Source organism: Vulpes lagopus, chromosome 6 (assembly GCF_018345385.1).
Source record: "Vulpes lagopus strain Blue_001 chromosome 6, ASM1834538v1, whole genome shotgun sequence".
Taxonomy (NCBI): domain Eukaryota; kingdom Metazoa; phylum Chordata; class Mammalia; order Carnivora; family Canidae; genus Vulpes; species Vulpes lagopus.
In genome coordinates, this window is record NC_054829.1 from 46,523,141 (window position 1) to 46,551,113 (window position 27,973).

At 36.4% G+C, this 27,973-nt stretch overlaps 1 protein-coding gene across 2 annotated transcripts; it reads left to right on the plus strand.

Moving 5' to 3' along the window:
• The first annotated feature begins 48 nt into the window (after window positions 1-48).
• On the plus strand, window positions 49-27,784 carry SAV1 (salvador family WW domain containing protein 1). Of its 2 annotated transcripts, XM_041758346.1 has the most exons (6): window positions 49-82; window positions 280-499; window positions 3,725-4,168; window positions 15,812-16,082; window positions 19,734-19,877; window positions 26,418-27,784. In XM_041758346.1, exons 2-6 carry the CDS (start codon window positions 406-408, stop codon window positions 26,617-26,619), a joined length of 1,155 nt encoding a protein of 384 aa, XP_041614280.1. In that variant the 5' UTR covers window positions 49-82; window positions 280-405; the 3' UTR covers window positions 26,620-27,784. The 2 variants fall into 2 exon arrangements, with proteins under 2 accessions (XP_041614280.1, XP_041614279.1); XM_041758345.1 differs by having other exon boundaries at window positions 52-499.
• The last annotated feature ends 189 nt before the right edge of the window (window positions 27,785-27,973 follow it).

Consider the following 27,973-nt stretch of genomic DNA (forward strand, 5'->3'; position numbering starts at 1 on the left):
CCCAGCGGCCGCGGGGAAAGTTTACGGGACGTAGGCGGCGGCGGCGGCGGCGGCGGCGGCGGCGGCGGCTGAGGCGGCGGCGGTAGCGGTTACTAGGCGGCCCGCGGCGGACCATGGCCCTGGCCGGGCGTTTCTGGCCTCTGCTCACGGTGTCCTCGGGCAGCCTCGCGGAGCGAGTAGATTTCCGAGAAGGAACTGACAAGCGACTGAGTTGCGGCCGGCGCGCTTAGCGCCCCGAACATGCGGCAGTCCCTGCTGGCGACCCCGGGCTGCGGAGAGGCGGCGGCTGCGGCTCGGGAGGGAAGGAGGCGGCGGCGCCGGCGGAGGTGGCGGCGAGGCCGGCGGGCGCCCTTCGCGGAGCCCTGAGGAGGCTGCTTGGCGCGGCTTGGAGCCTCGTCGACAAGGATGCTGTCCCGAAAGAAAACCAAAAATGAAGTGTCCAAGCCCGCCGAGGTGCAGGGGAAGTACGTGAAGAAGGAGACGTCGCCTCTGCTGCGGAGTGAGTGTCGGGTGGGGCGCATCCACACCTGGCCCGACGCGGCTCCCCGGGGCTTTTCTTTCCTGTTGGTCTCCGTGAAAGACTTTTTTTTTTTTTTTTTAATTGTATTGTGCCTGAAGTGGTGGTCATTGTTTGAAAGCCGATAAAGTGTAAGAAACTTAGAGGAGCCCCTCCCCCGTGGGCCTCCCTAAAAATAACAAACTTTCCCGTCCTCCCCCCCGCCCCCCCCCCCCCCCCCCGCCCCGCAAGGGCAGCGTGGTGTTTCGTTTTGATTACTAGAAGAGGTTGTTTCGGAAACAATTAGATTGAGGATTCCCTGATGCTATAGGGGTGAAAGTGATTAGGCTGGGGCACACTTTTTCCTTTTGTAGATACCTCGGGATAGGGCTTATGTTTGCAAACATTTCGGATGTCACTCATCCGTGCTGGAAGTTGTACATAGAATTCTTTTGCTGGTTGCAGACGTGAGGAGGTGACAGTTGGCCGTCACTGTTGTAGCCGCTATCCAAAGTTTCATCAGTCTTAGGAGTGGAGAAGCCAAAACTCGTGTGTGTCTGGCTGGCTGTTTTCGTGAGAATTGCTACAAATACCATCCCCTTCCCCGACTCCCCCCCCCCCCCCCAAAAAAAGGCGAAGTATGCAAAAATGATTTCTATCGTACTTTACGAGGAATTGACAAAACTTTTTTTTTTTTTTTGACTCTAATAGTTTTGTTTCTCTGCCTACCCGCCATACTTTTCAATTTACGCATTTGACTCTGCCTTTTCAGCTGAATCTTTGGAATTTTTAATTCTTGCTTGTGTGTTCAGAACATTTGTGAGGGAAGGAACTAGTATTTTGTTCATACTGCATAGTGGGCACTTTGTGTAAGTGCCCATCTTGGAAGCTCCTACTGACCTTGTGACTTAAGCATTACCTCATTCTGTAATTGGGAAAGTTGTTCATAGAAGTATTTACTCGAGATCACACAGAAAGGTGTGGAGAGCATTTTTTTTTTTTTTTTTAAGATTTTACTTATTTATTCATGAGAGAGACAGAGAGGGAGAGACCTAGGCAGAGGAAGAAGATTGGGACCTGAGCCGAAGGCAGACACTCAATCCCTGAGCCATCCAGGCATCCCGAGAGCATTTTTTTTCCTTTTTTTTTTTTTTTAGGGTTTAAAATTTTTTTTTTAATTTTTAAAATTTTTTTATTGGAGTTCAATTTGTCAACATATAGCATATCACCCAGTGCTCATCCTGTCAAGTGCCCCCCTCAGTGCCCATCACCCGTATGTTTTTAAAATAATAACCACATCATCAGCCTTAGAGATTTATCCGTTTATTTGCAATGCTTTCTTAAAGAACAAAAAGATCAGTGGGTACATCAGTAACCGGAAAATTGATTTAAAAAAAAATTATTTAAGTAATCTCTACACAGAGCGTGGGGCTCGAACTCAGGACCCTGAGATCAAGAGCTGTTCGTTCTTCCTACTAAGCCAGCTAAGAACCCCTGTGAAAATTGATTTCTTTTTAAATTAAATTAAATCTATTTTTTAAAGATTTTATTTATTGATTCATGAGAGACAGAGAGAGGCAGAGGGAAAGCAGGCTTCTCAAGGGGAGCCTGATGTGAAACTCAATTCTGGGTCTCCAGTACCATGCCCTGAGCTGAAAGGCAGACGCTCAACCACTGAGCCACCCAGGCATCCCAATTTCTTTTTTTTAAAGATTAATTTACTTATTTTAGAGGGAGAGAGCCCAAGCCAGCCCGAGCGGGAGGAGGGGCTGGGGGGGGTGGATAGAGAGAGAGAAGTAGACTCCCCTGAGCTTGGTTCTGGATAGGGGACTTGATCTCACGATCCTGAGATCACAGCCTGAGCTGAAGTCTAGGGTCAGACGCTTAACTGACTGAGCTACCGAGGCATCCCTGAAAATTGATTTTTAAACCTTTTTTTATTTATTTTTCAGTTATATATGTTCTTAGGTTTTCAGCTAAATTTATGATAGCTTTTAATTTGCTGCAAATAAAGTTTATTAAACATTACTTAAAATCATGAACTATGTTAGCCATACTTTATTATTTTTTTTAAGGATTCCTTTATTTGAAAGAGCAGGAGTTGGGGCAGAGGGAGAGGGAGAGAGAGAATCTCAGGCCGACTTCCCACTGAGTTTGGAGCCCCAAGTGGGGCTCTGTCTCAGGACCCATGAGATCATGACCTGAGCCAAAACTAAGAGTCCGGACCATCCTTACCTGATTGAACCACCCAGGCACCCCATATTAGCTATACTTTAAAGCAAATAAGTTCATATGGTATTTTGTTTTTGTTTTAATTTCATCGAGTTTTGAGACTTGTTTATTTGGATATTAATTTTTGTTTAGAGTTAGCTTCTGAAGCTTTTTAATAATTCTTATATTCTTTCCTTAATAAACGAATACAACAGTTTCCAAATCTAGTTTTTTAATGTTATAAAGTTATTTGCTTTGTAACCTGTCCTATCTAAGCCGCTTAAGTTCTGTATTCAGAAGTACTGTATCCTGAAGGCCATTGTTCTACTGTTATCTTCTGTTTTGAATTATAATTACTTGTTCTTAAGAGAGCCAGTTTTAGGCTTGGCATTTTTGAACGGATTCAACATTTATGTGCCTCTTTGAAATTAGATCTTTTTTTTTAAATTTTCATAGCCAAATTTCTTACTTTCTAGCTTTTGATTACTAGTACTACGTAATTCTGAGAGGAAACCAGATTAATTATTTTAAAGTCTTTTTAAAGAAATCCACCTTTACATGTTTGGGAGTAGCATTATGTTCTGTTTATATTTTTGAAATTATGATTGGGGTTGTAAAAGGATTTTGGGGAATTTTAAAAATGAAGTAAAATCAACAAAACAAAGAATAATCTTAAATTATGTTGGTAACTGTGTATCTGTTAAATTATTTTCTATTTTTACACATTTATTCATGAGTATTAACCATAATTAAGCTTACTGACATTTCATCATGTATGGTGGTGTGCAGAATACACTTGATTCTGACTGAGTTTACACCTATCCCATTCATACAAATTATAAATTTGAGTGGGAAAATATTGGCCTTAATTTTAAAATACCTAAGCACTATCTTAAATCAGTATTTGCTTAAGTCCATTGAAATTTTTCATTTTGGGGCAATAGATATAAATGAACAACTTTTGAAAAGTGTGGTTATTACTTACTCAAGTGATCATTTTACTCTGTTTTATTGTAGATCTCATGCCTTCATTTATTCGGCATGGTCCAACAATTCCAAGACGAACTGATATCTGTCTGCCAGACTCAAGTCCTAATGCCTTTTCAGCTTCTGGAGATGGAATAGTTTCAAGAAACCAGAGTTTCCTTAGAACTCCAATTCAAAGAACACCTCATGAAATAATGAGAAGAGAAAGCAACAGATTATCTGCACCTTCTTATCTTGCCAGGAGTCTAGCAGATGTCCCTAGGGAGTATGGCTCTTCTCAGTCATTTTTAACAGAAATTAATTTTGCTGTTGAAAATGGAGACTCTGGTTCCCGATATTATTTTTCAGATAATTATTTTGATGGTCAGAGAAGGCGCCCACTTGGAGATCGTGCACATGAAGACTATAGATATTATGAATACAACCATGATCTCTTCCAAAGAATGCCACAGAATCAGGGGAGACATGCTTCAGGTAACTTAAATTTATGAATTCTACATTAGTTTAGGTTTATTAAAAATTAAAAAGATGCTCTTCTCTGGATTTTCTTGGGAACCCAACAGACACTCCTAGAAAAATACTTTTCCATTTTGCCAGTTTTGTTAAGCCAGCTTGCAAATAATTAGTAATCTATGTTGAGTGAAAGAATAAAAGTTGGTACTTACCTGAAGGCTGTGTAGACTGTTAACACTATGAAATCTTGAAAACCCAGAGAATTTAATGTCTATAGTTGGATTAAATCTAGGTTTAAGTTTGGTAGAATGGGAAGAGTTTCAAAGAACCTGGAGTCAGACCTGAGTAAGGAAAGGTGGAGAGGAAGAATTTGGTGTGGTAACAAGATAACATGGGCAACTGCATCATTCCTCAGCTACAGCCTGTACTGTTTCTCTTAACAAAGCTGCTTTCCCAGGTGAATAATTATTTCCCAGATTGGTCAAAAAAAAACTTACTGTCAAATGGTTAGGTTAATTGTGTGTTAATTCTGTCTTTTTGGAACAAAAATATTAGCCATATAATTTTTTAAAATGTGTTTTCCATATTTGCTAACTTGAGGATACTTGTACAACGACCAGAAAAGATAGGAGAAACGCACAATTCTACTTTATTCCTAAAGTACTGAATTACACTGGATAAACTGAAGCAAGCTGAAAACTAAACTTTTTTATCTGATAGTTTTTTTCCTGGTAAGTTGCAGGCTTTAAATCTTGGCAGAATAAAAATAAATACAAGAGACACTTTTTAACCTACGAAATTTCAAGCAAGATGACTTAAAAATAGTTTGGAGGGGTGCCTCTGTGGCTCAGTCTGTCAAAAGTGTATGACTCCTGATTTTGGCTCCAGTTATGATCTCAGGGTGGTGAGATTGAGTCCAGCATCAGGCTCCATGCTGGGTGTGTAGCCTGGTTAAGATTCTCTCTCTCTCCTCTCTCTTTCACAACCACCACCACCAAACAGTTTGGAGCAGGAATGTAGAAAACATTCATTTAGTATTTTTTTTAGGGGAGGAGGGGCAGAGGAAGAGGGAAAGAGAAAATCTTAAGCAGGCTCCATGCCCAACGTGTCCCGACATAGGGCTTGATCTCAACCCTGAGATCATGACCTGAACTGAAATCCAGTCAGATGCTTAACTGACTGAGCCATGCAGGTGCCCTTATTCATTTAGTAATAACACACAATTTATGTGTCCAGCATTTTCTCTGACTTACTGGTATCTTACTTGGGGAACAAAACCAATATATGCACAGTAGAACGGTTGTTATACTCTGTGGTACTGACTGTAAGTACAATAGGGAGTCAGAAGAGAGATCAGGGTAGGCTGGAAGAGGTAGGACTTGAACTGTGATTGAGCTTGGACTTTAGGTTAACAGGGCAGAGGAAAGGCAGTTTAGATAGAAAATTTGGAATAGCCCAGTGAAAACAGAGTAGGCATGTAAATCCAAGGAACTATGTAGTTCTGCTAATAATGAAGAAAGAAGATGTGAGGTAGGATGGATATTTGTAATCCAACAACAGGCTGAAGGATTTAAACTTGAGTCAAACAGAGCCATTGCAGATTTCAAAAAGATAAGTCATTTTATGAAAGAGTTTAAAGATTACTAGTTGTACTCAGAGATAGATTGCTAGAGAAAAAATGACTTCAGGTAACAGTGGTATTGAAGAGGAAAGGGCAAGTCTTTGATGCTTTTAAGGGTAAAAGACTTAATTATGGGTTTAGGAGAAGTAAATCACTTGAGTTTTGAAAATTGAGGGATCATAAAGAATGATTGGTAAGAACAGCTTATTTTGTGAAAGCTGACATTGTAATCTCATTGGGACATGGAAGAGGAGAGGTTTTCTAGGCATATAGAAATGAGAGCATGGATGAGTGTCTTTCTGTTTTTTAGATTTTTTATAAAGTAATCACCCAGCATGGGGCTCGAACTCACTACCCTGAAATCAAGAGTTGCATAGTCCACCAACTTAGCCAGCCAGGGACCCCAGTGCCTTTTTGTTTTTTAAAGAACATCTTGGGGGATCCCTGGGTGGCGCAGCGGTTTGGCGCCTGCCTTTGGCCCAGGGCGCGATCCTGGAGACCCGGGATCGAATCCCGCGTCGGGCTCCCGGTACATGGAGCCTGCTTCTCCCTCTGCCTGTGTCTCTGGCTCTGTCTCTGCCTGTGTCTCTGGATCTGTCTCTCCTTCTATCTCTCAAGAATAAATAAATTAAAAAAAAATCTTTAAAAAAAAATAAAAAATAAAGAACATCTTGGTTAAAGGATTAGATAGTTGCATACTTTGGTGTTTATTTTGTTTGTTTCTAATATCAAATAGTTTTAAACCTCAGAAATGATTTCTTACCTAACCAAAATAGTAAGTTTTTAAAAATAAACTCATCTTTTAGGGGAATAGCTGCTTACTGTAGAAAATTTTCAAAAAGCAGAAAAGTTAAGGGAAAGTGCCCAGCAGGCCAGATATTCTTCATATTTCAGTTATTTCCTTCATCTTTATACACTATTTATGAGTAGTTTCATTGACTCCATAATCTTCCATTAGGTGCATGTTGGAGGTTGTTATTTAAAATGTTAATGAGGACCTGACCTGTGCTGCAAACATTTAGAAAGAAGAGAAGTGGGATACATCTGCATTGATGGGACTTGGCCACATATGGAATATGAAGAGATGAGGAAAAGAGAAGATTCAGATAGGATTAGCATAGCACTTGACTGCATAAATGGTTGACTAAGTGAATGAATCCAGAGATTTCAAGTCTGGAGTCTTAGGCAGTTTTGGGGGCTGAGGGGTAGGAGGAATAATAGCTTGTAACAGTTTGTTTACCATGAATACAGATTGTTCTTCACACTAACTTTTATGATGTGCATTTACATTACAAACATCACTGAGAGTTCATAACAGTTTTCTGCCTAAATGAAAGTATGAAGAATAAATAGTACCAAGTTAAAACATTGTTTTAAAATTCTGATTCACAAAGTATCATTGAGGAAATACTGCAAGAACTAAATTTCTACTGATCCTCTCTTGGTGGCAGCCTGACATAGGTTTTATAAGTTTAATGACAGACTTCAAAATAACTTTGCAATCATAAGTTAGAAATAAAATACAATTGGATACTTTTTAAAATCAAAGAATGTCATTTTAGGGGCTCAGTGGTTGAGCATCTGCCTTTGGCTTGCATGGTGATCCCGGGGTCCTGGGATCGAGTTCTACATCAGGCTCCCCGCAGGGAGCCAGCTTCTCCCTCTGCCTGTCTCTACCTCTCTGTCTCTCTCATGAATAAATAAATAAAATCTTTAAAAAAATAAAAAAGAATGTCATTAAAAAAAAAGATTAGTGTTTGTTAGAGCAGTGATAATGTGCTTGAGAAATTTCACTTAATAGGATTAATTTATATCAGGGCAATAAGATTTCATGTTTTACCTTTTAGAAAAAAAGTTTTTCTTTGAAGGAGTTTGAAGGACGTCAGGGAAGAATTAATAACCGGTTACTAACCAAGCAGAAAAGCCTAACAGCTGTCTTTTCCAGAAGGAAAAATCTGAATATGAAACAATAGCTGGAAGTTTCTTGAATTCATCTTGAAAAAGACTTGAAACTTACCATATTTTCAGAATTAATACTGAAGAGAGTTCAAGGAATTATAGTGAATGGGAAGGAGAAAGTAAGTTTGTGGGAGGGTAAAGATGTGCTCTAGACAAATTGATTTTCACAACCTTTAAGTTTTGATGGTTGTTACTAATGTAGTAAACATTAAGAAAGTATGGAAGAAAAGAGTTTGATAATGACTTGATGCCAATTACTTGGACTTTAAGGAAATGCCTTCTCTTAAGAGTTAACTTTATTTTATTGTATTTGGCAGCAGCTAAAAATAGGTCATATAATATCTCAGGGGGTTTCAGGACCTAGCAAGTTCTAGGTTTAGCTGTGAAATCTGACCTTTAACATTTTGGTCAATGTACTTACTGGGCAGGCACCTACTCTTTGTGCTAAAGGAAGGAATTCTGCTGTTAACAGGAAGTCTTCAGCTGGAATACTAAAGGCAGAATGAATTCCTTTGTTTTAGTTCTATACAGTTTTAAGTAACAGACTTTTAAAACTTTTATTTTTGAAGATAACTGAAGGAATCAAGTTACCAAAATCAAACTGAGCAGTGTCAGCTTTAACCAGAAACACTGAAGCTATGTTTACTCCAGGAACTACATCAATATTTAATGAACCCAGAATTATCTTTGAGAAGGGGTTAATCTTTAGGGACACAACATTATTTGTAATTATTTTGCAGAGGGGGAGAAAAGGTAGGTTTCTTTAGATCTCTTTATCAGCATCTTGAATGTAACTAGGGCTATGATGTTCAGCATTTATTATTACCCTGAAGCTGTGGATCTTCATTAGAGTTCCGGATTCCATTTTATTCTCTGTAGCCACTACAAAATGAGTAAACCAGAATTTTTGAGCTTTGTCTCTAAAAGCAGGTTTTACAGATATCTCCCTGGTTGTATGAGATTAAATTCTTTGGAATTTAGACTAGACTTTATCTAGTAAAGTCTTGGTGTAGAGACAAAATAGTACTTACTTTATCCTTATGTTTGGGAAATCATATCTTTAGCTTATGAATGTATTACTTTATACAAATGGAAGGAATTTGTGTAGTTAATCCCTACAAATGAAAGTTACTTTGAGGATTATGAATGCCACTCATTCTTTTCTGGGACTAACTGAAATAATGGAAAACTAATTTTTTTTTCCCTGTATCTCAGAAACAAGTTCTTATTTTTCCACTGATTGAATTCAAAATTGGTAGATAGCTTTTTCTTTTATTAGCAGCATTCTTTTCTTTGGGGAATTACAGTTGATCTTTTGTTTGTTGATTACATTATTAGTAATAAATTTGTCATTTGACTGTATATCAATTCTGTGGCTTTAGAAATAACTTGAACCTTTGTTTCCTCATCTGTAAATTGTTAGTGATATTACTACCGATAGAACTATTTTAAATACGAAATCATACATTTGGAAAAGGGCCAGGGACAGAGGAGATACTCGTAATTGTTAGTGCTTGTGTCCTTTATAAAAGTGTTATGTGGTCGTCTATGCTTTTTCCAGATTTGGCATGTTTGGTGATTGAAGTTTCAACTTTCTGACTGAACTTAGAGCAGATGTCTCTTGTATTAGAGCTTGGTGTCACTTTTTTCCCCTGTCTTCTAGACCTGTTTTATTACTAGGAATGTTTTGCTTTAAATCTTATTTATAGTCTTTTTGTACTGTATATTCTTCTCTCAGTAGGTTTTATAAAATTATCCCAAATAGTTTGAAAAAAAAAAATTGGTGCACATGGCACCTTCAGAAAGTATAGGCAGAGTGTATTATGGAAAGGTTAGGAATCATTGTTTTACCTGGCATTGGTAAAGCTGAGGACGTTGTTTGGAACTTTGAGGACATCTTGGCTCCCTTATCAAATTGTTGAGGTTTAATTCTGAAAAATAAGAGTTTCTACAAAGGTCTTTATGTTTCCTCTAAATATGAATTTCGTATTTATCACAGTTTAATTTTTTTTTTAAATTTTTATTTACTTATGATAGTCACAGAGAGAGAGAGAGACTGGCAGAGACACAGGCAGAGGGAGAAGCAGGCTCCATGCACCGGGAACCCGATGTGGGACTCGATCCCGGGTCTCCAGGATCGCGCCCTGGGCCAAAGGCAGGCGCCAAACCACTGCGCCACCCAGGGATCCCTCACAGTTTAAATCTAGTGTTTAGTACCTAATATGGTTTAAATGTACAGGTATATGTGTTTCTAGATTCAGGCAAGTTCAGTATATGGAAATTTGGATTTTCTCAGCAGATGAATAAAATTGTCACAACTTTTTTTTTTTTTTTTTTTTTAAAGATTTTATTTGTTCATCAGATACACAGAGAGAGGCAGAGACATAGGCAGAGGGAGAAGCAGGCTCCCTGTGGAGAGTCTGATGCAGGGCTTCATCCCAGGATCCTGGGATCACAACTTGAGCCAAAGGCATATGCTTAACCACTGAGCCACCCAGGCATCCCTTCATCCCTTGTTCCTTTTCTTAGAAGGACACCAGTCATATTGGACTAGAGCCCCATCCTAACAGTCTCATTTAACCTTCATTACCTCTTTAAAGTCTCAGTCTCCAAATACAGTCACAATCTTTTTTTTTTTTTTTTTAAGATTTTATTTATTTATTCATGAGAGACAGAGACAGAGATACAGGCAGAGGGAGAAGCAGGCTCCATGTAGGAAGCCTGACATGGGACTCGATCCCAGGACTCTGGAACCATGCCCTGAGCTAAAGGCAGACGTTCAACTGCTAAGCCACCCAGGCCTCTCCAGTCACAACCTTAATAATCTCTAAGCTTGTACAGTTTTTATTACTGTATTACTATTTACTATAAGAGCTTTTGCTTTAAAAAATGCTGTATTTAGAAATCTGTCGATGTATTTCCAGTAGGACCTCTGCTGGCCAAAAAGTTAATGGTTCTTATGAATAACTCCGTATGAGTACAGTGAATTGACTATAATTTCTTTTTAATTGCTGTCCTTGGTTGTGGCCAGTAGTACAACAGTTTTCATGATGGAAGTATGAGAACACGTAAACCCATTGCAGCTTTAAAATGTAATTTTAGGGACGCTTGGGTGGCTCAGCGGTTGAGCATCTGCCTTCGGCTCGGGTCATGATACCAGAATCCTGGGATCAAGTTCCACACTGGGCACCCTGCACGGAGCCTGCTTCTCCCTCAGCCTGTGTCTCTACCTCTCTCTCTGTGTCTCTCATGAATAAATAAATAAAATCTTAAAAAATAAATAAATAAAATGTAATTTTGAAGTTATTTGCTATGTGCAATGTGTCTTTGGTACTTTGGCTTATTTCTTTTTTGCTTAAACATTTTTCCTTTAAGTACAGAAATTGCTTCAGCTACACTTATTAAATAACACTTCAGTTGCTGTTTGACAGGAGCCAAGATCAGCTTCACCAAAAGGATTGTTGGCTTTGTTTTGTTCTATATTTCCCATATGTTTTAGAAATACATATTTTTCCTCTCAAAGGATACTATGGTTGTGTTTATTTTCTTTCTTGCATTTTTCTTTTTGTCAGAATAGTTCATAGATGATGTATACATTCTACTGTATCACTTCCAGAGACACATTCTATTACATCAGTTCCAAAGGCATATAACCACAAATTTCTTTTGGATACTACAATTCATTCATGATGGGATCAGATGTCAGCACAGTTCATTCATCAAGAAGTTCTCCATCAGCCTTTTACCTGTTGATAATGGCAGCCATGAATGATAATTGGCTAGATCTAGTATTTCATTAGTGCTGCAAATGGTGATATTCTAATTCTGTCATTTCTTCTCTATTAGTTGGAATTCTATAATGAATTAGCTCTTACCAGTTATTTGGTTGCTATTCATATAAGAAAGGATAAATACTAAATCTTTCCCTTCACTTATTATTTTTTAGAATAATGAATTGGCACCCTATCTCCAAAGGTAAACAGTGAATTTTCATGCTTAGTATCTACGAACTCAAGAATTTTTTTTTTTTTTTTAAATTTAACTACAAGCTTTATTTGGATTTCACCAGTTTTTTCATTAATGTCATTTTCTGTGCCAGGATCCAATCAGTACAACATTACGTTTAGTTGTGTTTCCTTAATGTTCTTTGGTCTATGACAGTTACTACTTCATCTTTCCTTGTTTTTCATAACCTTGGTAGTTTTGTTTTTTTTTTAACCTTGGTAGTTTTGAGGAATACTTGTCATATTTTGTAAACTGTCCTTCATTTTAGATTTTGTCCCATGTTTTTCGTATGATTAGACTGAGGTTTTGTTTATACCACAGAGGTGAAATATTCTCATCATGTCAAATATAGGGAGATACATGATATGCATATGACATTATTGTTGATATTAACATTCATACTTTGTTAAGATTTGCCAGATATCTCCATCATAACAAACACTGAATGTTTGTTTTTCCAGTTTTGTCTTCATCTTTATTCCTTTCCTGAGCATAGGTTTTATCTCTGTTGCCTTACCATCTTATCTTTTGGGTTCTTGCTTTTCTTTGTGGTCTTCCTTCAAGGAGTTGATTGCTTCCTTTTTCTCTTTTAGTTAATGGGAGAATATCTAGTTGCATTTTTTCTCTGCTTTGGAACATTTTTCTGACTGTTCTTTTAATAAATTTGTACCTTTTTACAGAACTCTTAAAATTTTCTTTATAGGTTGATGTTGTGCTGTTCATATTATATGTATTAAGTAAATTTAGTTTTCCTTTGCCAATTATTTGAAATCACCTCCTATGATTGCTGGAGAAGGTGGAGAATTGTGGAGGGACAAGGAGAAGTTACCAGAATTGTTTTTCACAGTGCTCTGTTCTTCACTTCTTTTTTTTCCTTTCTTTCCCTTTCCCTTTCCCTTTCCCTTTCCCTTTCCCCTTCCCCTTCCCTTTTCCCTTCCCTTCCCAAGATTTTATTTATTTATTCATGAGAGACAAGAGAGAAAGAGAGGCAGAGACACAGGCAGAGGGAGAAGCAGGCTCCTCACGGGGAGCCCGATGTGGGACTCGATCCCAGGTCTCCAGGGTCACCCCCTGGGCTGAAGGCGGCGCTAAACCACTGAGCCACCTGGGCTGCCCTCTTCACTTCTTTCTTTCTTTTTTTTTTTTTTCTCTTCACTTCTTTCTTAATGTTCTTGTTCTATCTGAAATGTTTTTGGCAGTTCTTACATGTATATTGAGTCTGACTGTTATACCTCTAACTTTTTTTTAATTGAAGTTTTTATCAAGCTAATTGTACATTCATATGCTGGTGTAAGAAATAATGCAGAGAGATCCCCTGTACACTTTACAACAACAAGGAAAAACTCATACTGAGCTCAATCTGTGTCATTAACCTGTGGAAACAAACTAAATAAATCTTGGAGTCCGGAGTGATTAACTATCCACAGTTATTATATAAGAATAAAACTGTGCAGCCAGGTTATTCTTTTTTCCCCCAAATAACATACAGTAAACTTAAGTGGTTTTTTTCTTTAAGGTACAGAGTTCTATGAATTTTAGATCTATGTAGTGCCAGCACCATTAGTTTATAGAATGTTTCCATCACCCATCACTCCTAAAAATACCTCATTGCTGTCCTTTTGTAGTTAGCCCCCACCCCACTCCTAATTCCTAGCAACCACAACTTTGTGTCCTAGCACTTTTGCCTTTGCAGTAATTTCATATTAATGGAATCGTACAATTTACAGCCATTTGAGTCTTTCTTTCTTCCTTCCTTTTTTCTTTCTTTTCTTTTCTTTTTTCTTTTCTTTTCTTTCTTTTCTTTTCTTTCTTTTTAAGATTTTTAAAAAAATTTATGTATTCATGAGAGACAGAGAGAGAGAGAGAAAGAGAGGCAGAGACACAGGCAGAGGGAGAAGCAGGCTCCATGCAGAGTAGGCTGGCTCCTTTCACTCAGCATAATGCCTCTGAGATTTATCCATTCCATGTTGTTGCATGTATTGTTAAGTAGTTCAAAAACATTTTACAGTAGATTCCACTGTATAATTGTACTAGTTTATTCTCTTGAAAGACCTGTGGGTTATTTCTATTTTCAACACTGTAAACATCCCCATACAGGTTTTTGTGTGAAGAAGCATTTTTATTTGTCTAGGTTAAATATTTGAGAACAATTGTTACATCATGTGAAAGACGTATATTTAACTTGGTATAAGACCTTGAAGTGTTTTCCAGAGTGGCTGAAGTATTTTCTTGTATGTTTCTACCAGCAATGTATGAGAATTTCACTTGCTCCAGTCCTTATCACAACTTGTCAGATATTTTTTCTTTTTTGACCATTCTCATAGATGTGTATTGTCCTCTCATTGTGGTTTTAATTGGCAGGTTTTTTTTTTTTTTTAGCGATTTCCCTGATGGTTAATATGATTTGAGCATTTTTTATCTTCTCGTTTACTATCAAATATCTTCTTTGAAGTGCCTGTTCAAATCTTTTGCCCATTAAAAAAACTATTTTCCTAATGTCGAGTTTTGAGAATTCTTTATAAATTCCAGATTAAAGTCCTTTGTCTTATATGTGACAATATATTGTAGAAATATAATGTATAAATATAAATATTGTATAAATATATTGACAATATATTTATACAATATATAAATATTGTAAATATTTTCTCCCAGTCTGTAGCTTCATTTTCTTTCTCTTAACAATATCATTCATAGAGCAAACATTTTTAAGTTGATGAGGTCCAGTTTACCAGTATTTTTGTTTCAATGGATTATACTTCCAGCATCATGGTTAAGACCTGTCTAATGAAAGGTCATGAAAATTTATCCACCTTTTTCTTTTAAAAGGTTTATAGTTTTTATGTTTTACATTTAGATATAGGATCCATCTTAAGTTCATTTTTATAGAAAATGGAAGGTATAGTTTGTGATTTTTTTTGCATATGGAACATCCATATATTCCAGTGGTTCCAACACCATTTGTTGAAAAACTACATTTTTTTCTATCTAATTACCTTTTCACCTTTTTAAAAATTGATTATGTATATGTAGGCATATTTTAATATTTTAGGATTCTTTGTTCTATTGATCTGTCTGGCCTTTTGGCCAATACCATAGTGTCTTGATTATGGAAAGTCTTAAAATCATGTAGAATGAGGGGCACCTGGCTAGCTCAGTTGGTAGAAATCATATGACTCTTGATCTTGGGGTCATGAGTTCGTACCCCACGTTGGGTGTAGAGATTACTTAAAAAAATCAGGTAGCATGAATCCTCCTACTTTTATTCTTAGTTTAAAAAATTTTTTTTGGCTTCTCTAGTTCTTTTGCCTTTCATATACCTATTTCTGTCTGTATCTCCAAAACTCCTGCTGGAATTTTGATTGGAATTATCTTAAATTTAAAGGTCATTTCAGGAAGAATTGGCATCTTAACTATGTTGAGTCTTCCAATCCATTAACATGGTAGGTTGTCTTTCAGTTCTTTCATTAGTGTTTTGTAGTTTTCAGCATACAGATTCTACACATAATTTGTTGTCTGTATTTTGTTATTTTATATGTAAGCATTTGATTTTTTTTTTGCATTTGATTTTTTTTGAGCTATAATAAGTGGTATAATTTTTTTCCAGTTATTAGTATATGCATATTTAATTTTTATATGTTGACCTTATATGCTGCTAATGGTTCTAGGGCACAGCTAGATTATATTTAAGAAATTATAAACCAGGCACAACTTTACAAGTTTATTTTTGCTGTTTTAGGTGAAATGTCAAATCTTAAATCTTTAATGAGGTGAAATTTTTCTTTAAGCAGTATACATACTTAGTTGCCTTGCTAATAGTTAAATGTTTGTATAGCCTGATGATAGAGGCATCAACCAAAACTAATTTCAGAGAGGGAGTCTAGTTCCTTCCTCTTTTTGTAATTAAATTTTAGTAATACTGGCTAGTTTTATGAAAATTCTTATTTATAATTACAAAATCATGAATTTTAACAGAAGAGTACAATTAGGATAATTAATTTTATAACTGTTTCTTGGATGGCATATTTTTTAGCTTTGAATTATTGTTCTATTTCTTCTTTTTCTGTTTTCCTCCTCAGGTATTGGGAGAGTTGCTGCTACATCTTTAGGAAATTTAACTAACCATGGTTCTGAAGATTTACCTCTTCCTCCCGGCTGGTCTGTGGACTGGACAATGAGAGGGAGAAAATATTTCATAGATCACAACACAAATACAACTCATTGGAGCCATCCACTTGAGCGAGAAGGACTTCCTCCAGGATGGGAGCGAGTTGAGTCATCAGAATTTGGAACCTATTATGTAGATCACACAAATAAGAAGGCTCAATATAGGCATCCCTGTGCTCCTAGGTATAGTATCACCTTTATTTTCAAATTTTTGTTTTGAGATTGTCTAATGTTAGACTTTGAACTCATATTTTCATCTAAGAGAAAGGCACCCTGAGGTTTGATATTTGAAAGCTTTATTTTTCAAAGTTTATGACATTTTTCTTTGAATTTATATTTGGTAATGATTTTAATAATTAAAAACTTATAAAACAGCCTCAAAAAACATGATGAGTACTTTAATGATCAGTTTCTGCTCTAATCTGCCAGAATGTTTTTATTGTAGATACCCAGAAATCTAAATAATTAAAACATCTCTTTCCATTTAAATTTCTATAAATTTAGACCTCACTCCTTTTTTTTTTTATATATATAAATTTTATTTATTTTTTCATGATAGTCACACACACAGAGAGAGAGAGGCAGAGACATAGGCAGAGGGAGAAGCAGGCTCCATATAGGGAGCCTGATGTGGGATTCGATCCCGGGTCTCCAGGATCGCGCCCTGGGCCAAAGGCAGGCGCCAAACCGCTGCGCAACCCAGGGATCCCCTTAGACCTCACTCCTAATGTGTCCAAATACACTTCTGAATTATAACATCTTGCTGTTTTATTCAATTTCTGACATTTTATGTTGTTTCTTACCTTGCCTTTCTTTCTTGCCAGGCAAGAAAGTGAAAATTGGAACTGTGCAAAATATCCCAAATCTGTTTAACAAATGTAGCCAATGATCCTTTGGGCTTATCAGTAGGTCTCATTTATGGCCAAACTTTTAGCCCTGTGTATATTTGTAGCCAGTTGTCATATGTAGCTATTTAGCACTTGAAAGATGATTAATCCAGATTGAGATGTGCTGTATGTAAATGTAAAATACACACTGGATTTCAAAGTACATGAAAAGGTAGTATTAATTTAGTCATGACATTACAAATATTTCCTTTTAATTACCTCTGAGCCATAAGATTTAAAATGGATAGAATATCATCAGCATGTTGATAGATGTTCCTTAGTATTATCTAGCATAATATAGATCTTTGGTTATAGCAGACTTTTGCATTTTTTAGAACCATTAATATTATTACGAAAATACACTGTAGGGATGCCTACTGGCTCAGTGGTTGAGTATCTGCCTTGGCCTGAGGTCATGATCCTGGGGTCCTAGGATCCAGTCCTGCATCAGGCTCCCCACAGGCTCCCCTACTTTTCCCTCTGCTTGTGTCTCTGCTTCTATCTCTGTGTGTCTCATGAAAGAATAAATAAAATCTTTGGAAAAAAAAATACACTGTAATATTATCACCTAGAAAACTAAGCTTTATCATTATTGTTTCAATTTTACATATTTGGGTTTATTAATTCAACTTTGAAAAGTTTTTTTTTTCCCCCGTGATTCCATTTAGTGATACTCAACGTATATTGAACAACTGAAATTGTTGTCCCTTCAAAAGAATCAAACCAGCTCGGCCTGTGTTGGGCTCTAGTCCCTTTGGCTGTGCTCTAAACCATTTCAGACAAGCTGCTCTCCTCCCTGGCCTCTATTTTCAGGCTTGTGACTTGGGAGTAATAGGGAGAGTCCCCCTCCTACCTGATCACAATTCCCACCCAAGGACAGGGATGAGTTCCACTTAATCCTGCTGTGTCCCAGCATCCAACACACAGACAGGCACATAGTGGGAGTGCAGCCAGATGTTTGTGGATAAAGAATGATGGAAAATGCAAAAAGGAAAAAAAAAGAACCAAACATGATTCCAAATTGCTGTCACCAGGTGCAGAACACTTTGTGGTCCAATCAGATTGGAGAGTATGTTGAGCTGACTTTTCTGTTTATCATCAGTAACCTTACATATTATGGAATTGTTAGAGTTTACAAAGCATTTTCACAATTTGCTTCTCTTAGCAGTTCTGTAGGCATTAAACAGGAGAGAATAAATACTTTTCTTAAGCTCATATAGTATTAAAATAATTTTTTGATGGTCTCTTATGCTGCTCCTTATACAGAACACTTATTAGTTCAATTACTGTTGAGAATAGTCATCTTTGGTAGAATTTATTCCAGTTTTATAAATAAGTGGAGTAAACAGTTTTGCCCACATTCATATAACTTGAGGGGTTGCCAAACTGAAGTTAAAACTCTCCAGACATATCTGACCTCAAAGCTTCAGTTCTTTCCCACTCCCCAATTGTGCTATCAAAGGATATTTCAGGAGTGCCTGGGTGGTTAGGCAGGGTCCTAGGATCAAGCCTGCTTCTCCCTCTCCCTGTGTGTTCACTCTATCTGTCAAATAAAATCTTTTTAAAAAGGGAGGAGGGGACATTTCACTTTGTACCTACTTATGAAAGAAGAGGTAAAGATAAAATTCATTGTCATTTGGACATTGATCTTTATTTATTTATTTATTTTTTTAAAAGAATTTTTATTTATTTATTTATTTATGATAGTCACAGAGAGAGAGAGAGAGGCAGAGGGAGAAGCAGGCTCCATGCACCGGGAGCCCGATGTGGGATTCGATCCCGGGTCTCCAGGATCGCGCCCTGGGCCAAAGGCAAGCGCCGAACCACTGCGCCACCCAGGGATCCCTGGACATTGATCTTTAAATTGTTAATCACAGTCTGACACTTTCTTTAATTGTAGTTTAGTACTGCAATGACCTTTTCTGACATACACATAAATATGGATATTTGGAGCAGTCTGTTCCAGTTTTGTCTCCTATTCTGGAATAGATCATTTTGGTTCCAAATTTCAGTCTTTAGGCTTAAAGTGGTTCAGTGCTTTTTCCTTAGCATTTTCTCATACAACAACTCCCTCCCCACCTTGCTGTTCTGTCCCACCAGCTAGGCCATTAGAACTAATTAAAAGCATGATCTGGTTTGGTTTTTCTCTGTGATTTAAAATAGGTTCTAATCAACTCTAAATCCCATACGTTCTCATAAATTGGTAAAAGCAGAAAATAGTTGATGTGGATATCTCAAGCTTAGTTGTCACTCCTACTTGTACTACATATTACAAAGCCTCCTTTCAGCCTAAAGGAGTAAGAAAGTATCCATTCTCATTTTGAGAGAAATTACTTATCTTTCCAGTATAAATTTATAGCTAGTTATAACTAGTTATTACTGAAAATTATTTTAGTATTAAGCCTTGGTATAAAGGTTATAATTTAGCTCCAAATTTTTTATAGCTTCCTTTTAAGTTCCTTAAAAAGAATAAATACCAGACAGAAGAAATTTCTTAAGGATATGTAAAGATTTGGGGCACCTGTGTGGCTCAGTTGGTTAAGCCTCTGACTTCAGCTCAGGTCATAATCTCAGGGTCCTAGGATCAAGCCCCCATTTTGGGCTCCTGCTCAGTGGGGAGTCTATTTGTCCCTCTCCCTCTGCCCCTCTTCCCACCTGTGCTGTCTCTCAAATAAACAAAATCCTTAAAAAAATTTGTAAAGATTTAGCTTAGGTTTATGCCACTAATGATCTACTAGTTTCCAAGAGAAGGTGGATTTTACTTCACCTTCTGGTGTGGTAAAAAACAAAAACAAAAAAACACCAGACCTTTATGTTTTTTAGGTGGTAGAAGGAATTCAGTTTGGGCAAGAGGCATATCGAAAAACTTTTAAATATTAATTTGTTCTTTACAATTTCTTGTTTAGATTTAGAGTGTTTATCCTAATAAATGTCAATTCTTTCTTAGCGTACCTAGGTATGACCAACCCCCTCCTGTCACATATCAGCCACAGCAAACTGAAAGAAATCAGTCCCTTCTGGTACCTGCAAATCCATATCATACTGCAGAAATTCCTGACTGGCTTCAGGTTTATGCTCGAGCCCCTGTGAAGTAAGTGAATTTACAGTATAATTTTGTTGAGTGGTGAGTGGAGCCTGAATGGAGTCTCCGGGCTGTTTAACCCACATGGCACTGTTTTTTTTCTTTTGATCATATTGGGCTTCTAAATAATATTTTACTTGAGGAAGGACTATCACATTTTATAATGTTTGAAAATCATTGACTAGGAATGTAAGTTCTGTGAACATTTATTCGTTTTCTTTGTGTGCAAACCTGTGTTATAGTAGTAGCTTACATTCTCATAGGGGAGATTAACTTCCAAATAAGTGGTTAACATACCTTGTGATAAAAGTAAGGACCCAGGGAAATCCTAGGTACAAAAATGAAACAGCAGGAGACACAGGGGTGTTGAGGAAATAATATAAGTAGTGGCCGCAGGTTCTGGGATATGATGATTTGAGTTCTCAAACTGTTTTTAGCTGTTAATCCTGCACAGAATGCTTAACTTCGTTTTGTTTTCTATAAATTGGGGATAGGAATAGTGCCTACTCTTAAGGTTATTAAGAATTCAGTAAAACAGTGTATCTAAAGTATTTTTATAACAATATCTTGTACATTAAAAGAGCTTAGTAAAAAAAAAAAAAAAAAAAGAGCTTAGTAAAGATGATGATGATTACTGGGAGGCAGAGGTATAGAATAATGGTAAAGATCACTCAGGAAGGAAACTGATTTCTGGCTCCATCACCTGCATACTGAATGGCCTTGGGCAAGTCACTGAACTTAGATTTAAGTCTTTTTCTTTCCTCTACTGAACTATGGGAGAATAAATGATCACGCATTTTAAAGCACATTGGCATGGTAGCTGCCTTGCATTAGCACTTTATATAAAGTTTCTTGTTTATAATTAGTGGACCAAGGAAAGCTGTACTGAAGAAGAAAATATGTGGGCTAGTTTTTAAAGATGCCTGTGAATTTGCCAGGCTCATTGAGGATATTTATTAGGTGCCATAGTAGGAACTATTCTTTTTTTTTTTTTCTTTTTCTATTCTTGAAATTTAATCATACATAAATGAAATCTGCCACAAAGAGCTTCTCTCTCTCCTGAAATAGAAGTAGATACTCAGATCAATAACCCAGCATAAGGATTAGTAACACTGATCAATACAGACTGTCATGACTTCAGAAAAAAGGGTTTTTCAAAGTGAATGGTTATTGATTATCCAGTGCTGCTTTTGTATATCTTACAATGCTAAACTTTCACATGTTACCTCATATAATCTTTCTAAAACCCATTTTACAGGTTAAAAAACAGACGCTTTATCTCTGCTAAGATCATACAACTATTAAGTGATAGATTTCAGACCTTTATCTCCAGTTTCAAAGATCATGCTCTTAATCTGTCATTAACAATTCTTATTTAATAATTACTGTATACTGAGTAGCTATTAAATTCTTGTTATACTTGCTAGGCATTTCATATATAATTGCGTGTACATTTTAACAACTCTGTAAGGCAACATTTAGTTCCTAGTTTTTGCGGCCTCTTTATTTTTTTTGTATCTCAGAAACCAAAATTAACAGCATAAAATAGCTAAGAGTTTTATTTTTTATTTTTATTTTTTTTTTAAAAGCAGGAGTTGTTTTTTTTTTTTTAATTTTTTATTTATTTATGATAGTCACAGAGAGAGAGAGAGGCAGAGACACAGGCAGAGGGAGAAGCAGGCTCCATGCACCGGGAGCCTGATGTGGGATTCGATCCCGGGTCTCCAGGATCGCGCCCTGGGCCAAAGGCAGGCGCTAAACCGCTGCGCCACCCAGGGATCCCTAGCTAAGAGTTTTAGAGAGCTTAAGATGATTGGACAGTGAATTTGGGAAAAAAGTTAAATCTCTATAAAAGGAATGTGAAATCTTTCATATATACTTTTTTGAAATAGTAACTCTTTTCCATAGTTTTCAGCGGTGATCATTGAAATAAAATTTGTAAGGGATTAAGCCAACTCTGATCTAAATTTTTATCATATTATTATGTATTTACCAACCCTGTATGTGTGTGCACATGTGCGCACACTTATGCATGCATATGTTTATGCCTTTAGCCTAAAGATTTTAGAAGTTATTTTTCTAAATAACTGGCTGATTTTTCTAATAAATTGCTTAAAGCCATTTGTTTTTATTAGCTTCTTTTCAGGCTTTTAATTTGAATAGTTGGTTACCTCAAGGATATGTCTTATAATTATTTGATGATTCTGCTCGTTTAGGCCAGATTAACATTTGTATAAAATTAAGGGTCATTTACTGTGAATTATTTAATTTTTAGCCAACATAAACATTCTTTTCAGTCTCCAAATTCGCAGCTGTTAACCTGTGGTCTGATGTGGAGACGAACCATCCTCCAGGGTTGTAGTCTAAAAGCATTGGTTCTTTTTTTCCCCTCTAACTCAAATTTAAGCCTTGAGAATGTAATTTTTAAAAATATTTTGATTATAGGTATTATTTTGCAAGATATAGACAGTGCTTTTCTAAAGTTTGGTTTTAGTTTATTTGAAATTAGGTACACATTTATCTGTAGAGGTTTAGCTTAGCTTGGTATCTGGGCTAACCCTGTTGCAGCCTCTTTTATCTCATCCTATTCATACAGTATAGGAATGGAATAAGGAATGATGGCAGATGGACTTTTCTTCCCTTTTTCCCCACTCTTCTTTCACTATTGATAGCACTTGACCTACCAGTGTAGAGCCTTTGTTCATACGCTGATTTTATGTCATATAGAATATGTCTTTATATTTTCCTTAAGTTTGGAAGAATATATGCCCAACTGTTGCATTTTTTTTTATTTCTGGAGGGTTGATAAGATTGAGGAGAATTATCCTTTCTACTTTATAGTCCTCATTAGGGAGAAATAATATAAAAAAGCATTCATTTTGGGGGGGAAAGAGCATACTTAAATGGAATTCCTTGCTGAGAGTCTGAGAAACAGACTCTCAAAGATTATAGCCCTTTCAGTCTGGTTCTGTGAGCTAGCTATAAAACTTGAGGAAATAACCGACTTAGTTTTTTTCCAAATAGATCAGGACTCTCTCAGAAGGCCAGACTGGAACAAGAGAGCAAGTACTTCTTTACTGCTTAAAAACTTAAAATGAGAGGTTTAGGAATCTGTTGCTTTTTAGTTGGTCCAAAATTTTTGCCTCTAAAGAAGATGGAAATGGTTGATATTGTTCTGTCAACAAAGAAAGAGCTGTTATCTATGAAGTAGATACTGAAGAATCATTTACTTAACAAAAGGAGGGGTTTTAGTAAAAAAAAAAAAAAACTAGTGTTTTTTCCTTTTGTTAAACAATTGCCAATTTTCTGACTTCCTGAAATTTTAAAATTCTATATCTAGTAGTAACTTACCAAAACATTTTTTGCATGTACTTCCAGAACTTGACTTAGATTATGTTCTAAATTTTTATTTGTGAATTTAAGTTATGTTTCTGACTGCTCCCAAAAGTCTGTAATGTATCATACAACTGTAATCAAGCTGAACTACAGAGTAAATGATAAGGTTAGTATATAACAGGAAAGAGAACATCAGGATCATACTTACTTTCCGTTTATTCCTCATGGGCACACACCCCAACACCAGTCCACAATAGTACTTGTGGCACGGATTGTCTTTTATTCCTATGGCTTGGCAGTCCTGCAGTGTCACCATTGCCCCAGCTCCGGGTGAAGGTACAGAGGAAGAGTGGGCACACTGTTACAGAGGGCAGGCACAGGGAAGGGACTTACGCTGGCTTGTGATACCTAGAGCTTGAAATAGTAGCACTTTTTTGGCTCCTTAGAGTGTGAACATATTTTTTGGTAGGATTATAGCAATTGATGTTTGCATATATGGGTTATTTATAAGTAGAATACTGCCGTAGGAAAAAACAACAAACATGATACAATAAGCATAGGCTACTGAAGTAGTTTACAGCCTATATTCTGAATGATTTCCCTGTGTGTGTGTGTATGTATATTTTTTAAGATTTTTTTTGAGTGTGCATGTGAGCTCATGAGTGGGGAAGGGAGAGGGAGAAGTAGACGTAGACTGAGCAGGGAGCCCAACAGCGCTCAATCCCAGGACCCTGAGATGATGACTTGATCCTAAGGCAGATTCCTAACCAGCTGAGCCACCCAGGCGCCCCACCTGTATGTATTCTTTTAAAGATTATTTATTGGAGAGAGAGCAAGCGCACACGTGGTGGTGGAAGGAACAGAGGACAAGGGAGACAAGCAGACTCCCCATGGAGCAGAGAGCCCAACTTGGGGCTCAGTCCCAAGACCCTGAGATCAGGATCTGAGCTGAAATCAAGAGTTCAACAATGCTTAGCCAACTGAGCCACCCAAGCGCCCTACCTGTATATTTAAACCATAAGTGACTAAAATTAAACATAGGGAATTAGATGATTTGGCTAGTTAAGAAGGAAAGAATCAGAATTTTCTATTTTTCCTAAACAAAAAAGCATATTGGGAAGTATTTATATGAGAAGGGAAGTAACTCCATAGAAGCAGCAGGGGGCAAGATTTTGGAATGCAAATTGGCACACTGCATACTTTTCTCATCTGTTCTTCTGGAATGCTTTTTCTTCTCATGATTTTCTGTAATTATTCTGATTTTGTCGCTTCTACCCTTAATCCTATTTTTGATGCTAAATGTGTGATTGGGAAGTCAGAAAATTGTCTGAAGCTTTTTTTTTTCCTTTTTTTAAAACCTGAATGTTTATACAGAATGATTCTCCTATCTTAAAACAAGTATGATATTTACCAATTTATTCTTCCTTTTTTCCTTGCTAGAAAGTACACAGATGATAAGTGAGCGTTAATGTTCTTATATAAGTTCAGCTGGCATGAATTTAAGCATCTTGAATCAATAGACATCGCTAAAATTACCCTTTAGCTATGTAGTTCTGACTGTAGAGGATTAAGGTTTTCTGCTAGGAATTATAAGTTTGATTCAAACAAATAAGATCTTAAGCTACATGAATGGCAGAGGTAACAACTGTTACTTCATAGAGGCTTAATATTTCTTATAGTATCTAATTTATGTTGGAGTTTCTCACTAAAGAGAATATAAAGCTTTCCACCAAGTATACCTATTAGTAGATTTGCAGCACTCAGGTAATTAAGTGGGTAAATTTGGGATCCAACAAGATCTGTTTACCTTGTGGTTCTGTATATTATGCTCCTGGCATTCCTGGTTACATGTACCCAAGTTGTACAGAAATTTAAGTGTGTCAAACACAGTCTGTGGTTCATATTGACCACTCATTATTTGTTTACTGTTTCCCTTTTTAAAAACCTTTTAGAGGGTACCTGGGTGCCTCAGTGGTTGAGTGTCTGCCTTGGGCTGAGGTCATGATCCCCGGGGTCCTGGGATCAATTCCCACATCCGGTTCCCAACAGGGAAGCTGCTTCTCCCTCTACCTAGGTCTCTGCTTCTCTCTCTCTGTCTCTCATGAATGAATAAATATTAGAGGATCCTTTTAGAATAATATATTAAATGAATTACCAAAGGATCCTTAGGTGGAAATATTGTGATTATTAAAAATAAATTTACTAGAATTTATAATCAAAGCTTCCCATTATATCTGTTCTGCAATGTGATTTGAGAAGTGTCACTTCATATGATAACAGGTATATGACCTGCTGTAGTTCAAGTTCTTATCTAATCTCAACATTCAAAACTATTACTCTGAAGTAATTTGGTCCACAACTCTGCCTTTCTCATTTCTTGGTCACTAAACAATTTTGCAAGAAATATATAGCCCCATTCGGTTTCAGTTTTTTCATTTGTAAAATGGAAAAATTGGATCTGAGTGATGTCTTTAGGTCTTTCAGTTCAATGTAGATTACTACTTTTTGTTACTTACTTCCCTCTTGGTATGGATCTTGGTACGGGAAGGAGGACTAAAAGGCCTGAGGTATATGTAAATACAATCCAACAGGAGTCTTTCCCACATATTTCTATAATCTACTAACTCTCATTTTGAAAAGAAATTATTCTTCCCTTTCTGCTTGAGTTTTTCTCTTTTAATACTGTATATTCAACCTCAGGAAAAGAGCCCATGAATGAATGGTTGGTCTTCATTCCACTTTTAGTTCCTTGTTTGCTATTGTGAACAGCATTCCTCAGGAAGCTCTATCAACAGTAATAACACAAGTGACTTTGCCCGTTTTTGTGTATTATCTTCAGGCATTTGTGGTCTAAAGCATTTTTAAGTTCTTGGCAAATTTAGGTGAATTTATGAATAGCATAAAATATGTGTTCTTCTGAAATTATAGAACCACAGTGGTTTGAAATCTGTGTCCACTGTTGTCTAATGTTAACAGAAAAATTGATAAATTGGTATTTTTTAACTTAAATCGATATGAAGTAGTATCAGTTTTCTCCTCTCCCTAAAAAAATAGTATATTTAACTAAGTTAACAACTCAGTTATTTTTAATTAAAGCTTATGGTTTGTTTAGATATAATAAAGTTGATCTTTATAAAAATAGATGAGTTTGTTTCTATAAATACATATTTATGTATGTGTTGTGAACATATGCATGATTATGTTTTAAAACAGATATGACCACATTCTGAAGTGGGAACTCTTCCAGCTGGCTGACCTGGATACATACCAGGGAATGCTAAAGTTGCTTTTCATGAAAGAACTGGAACAGATTGTTAAAATGTATGAAGCCTACAGACAGGCTCTTCTCACGGAGTTGGAAAACCGCAAGCAGAGACAGCAGTGGTATGCCCAGCAACATGGCAAGAATTTTTAAAAAATAAAATTTAGGTTTTTAAGGGCTTTAAAATATTTTCACAGAAAACTGCAAACAAGAACTTTGGTTAATAAAGGCAGCTTTTTGGAAATTATAAAATTCTAATTTTACATATATTTTGTTATTAAAAATATTTTATTGAGCAAAAAAAAATGATTATCATTTTAAGAGCCAACACAGCAAACACTTCTAAATGCTAATATAGAAACTGCTTTGAATATTCTGTGGAGATAAATGCAGCAAGAAATGTCTCATTATAACCAGATATTAAATAGGAAATGATCACTTGGTAAGCAGTACCCTTTTTAAAAAAGAGAGAACCTATGCAGTATTTAAAAAAAGATGTGTACTGCTTTAATGTGGAATATTGTCTGGACTCAGATGGTTTAAATGTTACCATTGTGTAGTTCCAAACACAAAATGGGATTTGGGACCTTAATTGTGATAAATTTATACATATAATGTATAGAGTTCCTTCCCAAAACGTAAAAACCCTTTTTAAACATGTTGAGAACATATTTTTGGGTATGAAAAGGTAAAGGGCCTGTAATCTTTCAGGAATAAATTTAGGCATAAAGCTGTAGCCTGTATGGAAAAGATGTGTACAGCACTCGAAGTTGCTATTATTTCGTAACTTTTGACTAGGGCTCTTACAGCATTTAGTAGCATGGCTCTAATGAGACAGTGGAGGGTTCCTGACAGCATATAGACACTGCCATCCCAACAGATTGGGTTGAGCTGCCAAAACTGACAATCAGGGATTCATTAAGATATCTTGGTCATTAAATTGATTTTACATATTTTTTATCTTTTAAGAATTTGTCACAACTTTAAAACCCATTTCCTTCCCAGTGTTTTCCTTTTAATAGTTAAGATATTGTTCATAATTAGTGCAGTACATTTGATTATAGAAAAATTTATGGCACTTTTAGCCTTTATATATCAGTCTCTAGGATTCTGTGAATTTCAACATTAATTGAAGTAGCTATTCAGTTATATTTACATGTGTTGTAATTATGTAAATATATTTTTAGTTTAGGTAATCTTCCAAAATTACAAAGCACTCCCAGTTAGTCACCAGTGAGTTTGAATTGATAAAATGTTAAAAATGTTAAATGTTTGATTTTATATAACAAGCTTATTATTAAATATATTTTTGTGGAAACTAAACGTGTCATGTTTGAATCCATGTTTTTATATACTGCCAAAAATATTTGATTTTTCCACTCAGAAAGTCCAAAAGCAAAGGAAGCAGTATAATGAAAGAGATATTGAAAAAATGAAAATAACCAGTAGAATTTCATCAGTTGGAAAAGTTATTTTTCAGAGCATGTAATCAAACTTGTCTAGGATG

Excerpts from the sequence above, each read along its gene's own strand:
- SAV1 (XM_041758346.1), top strand. The coding sequence starts at position 406 with ATGCTGTCCCGAAAGAAAACCAAAAATGAAGTGTCCAAGCCCGCCGAG. Across the intron at positions 16,083-19,733 it reads AGGCATCCCTGTGCTCCTAG|CGTACCTAGGTATGACCAAC; the intron begins GTATAGTATCAC and ends ATTCTTTCTTAG. Across the intron at positions 19,878-26,417 it reads TATGCTCGAGCCCCTGTGAA|ATATGACCACATTCTGAAGT; the intron begins GTAAGTGAATTT and ends GTTTTAAAACAG.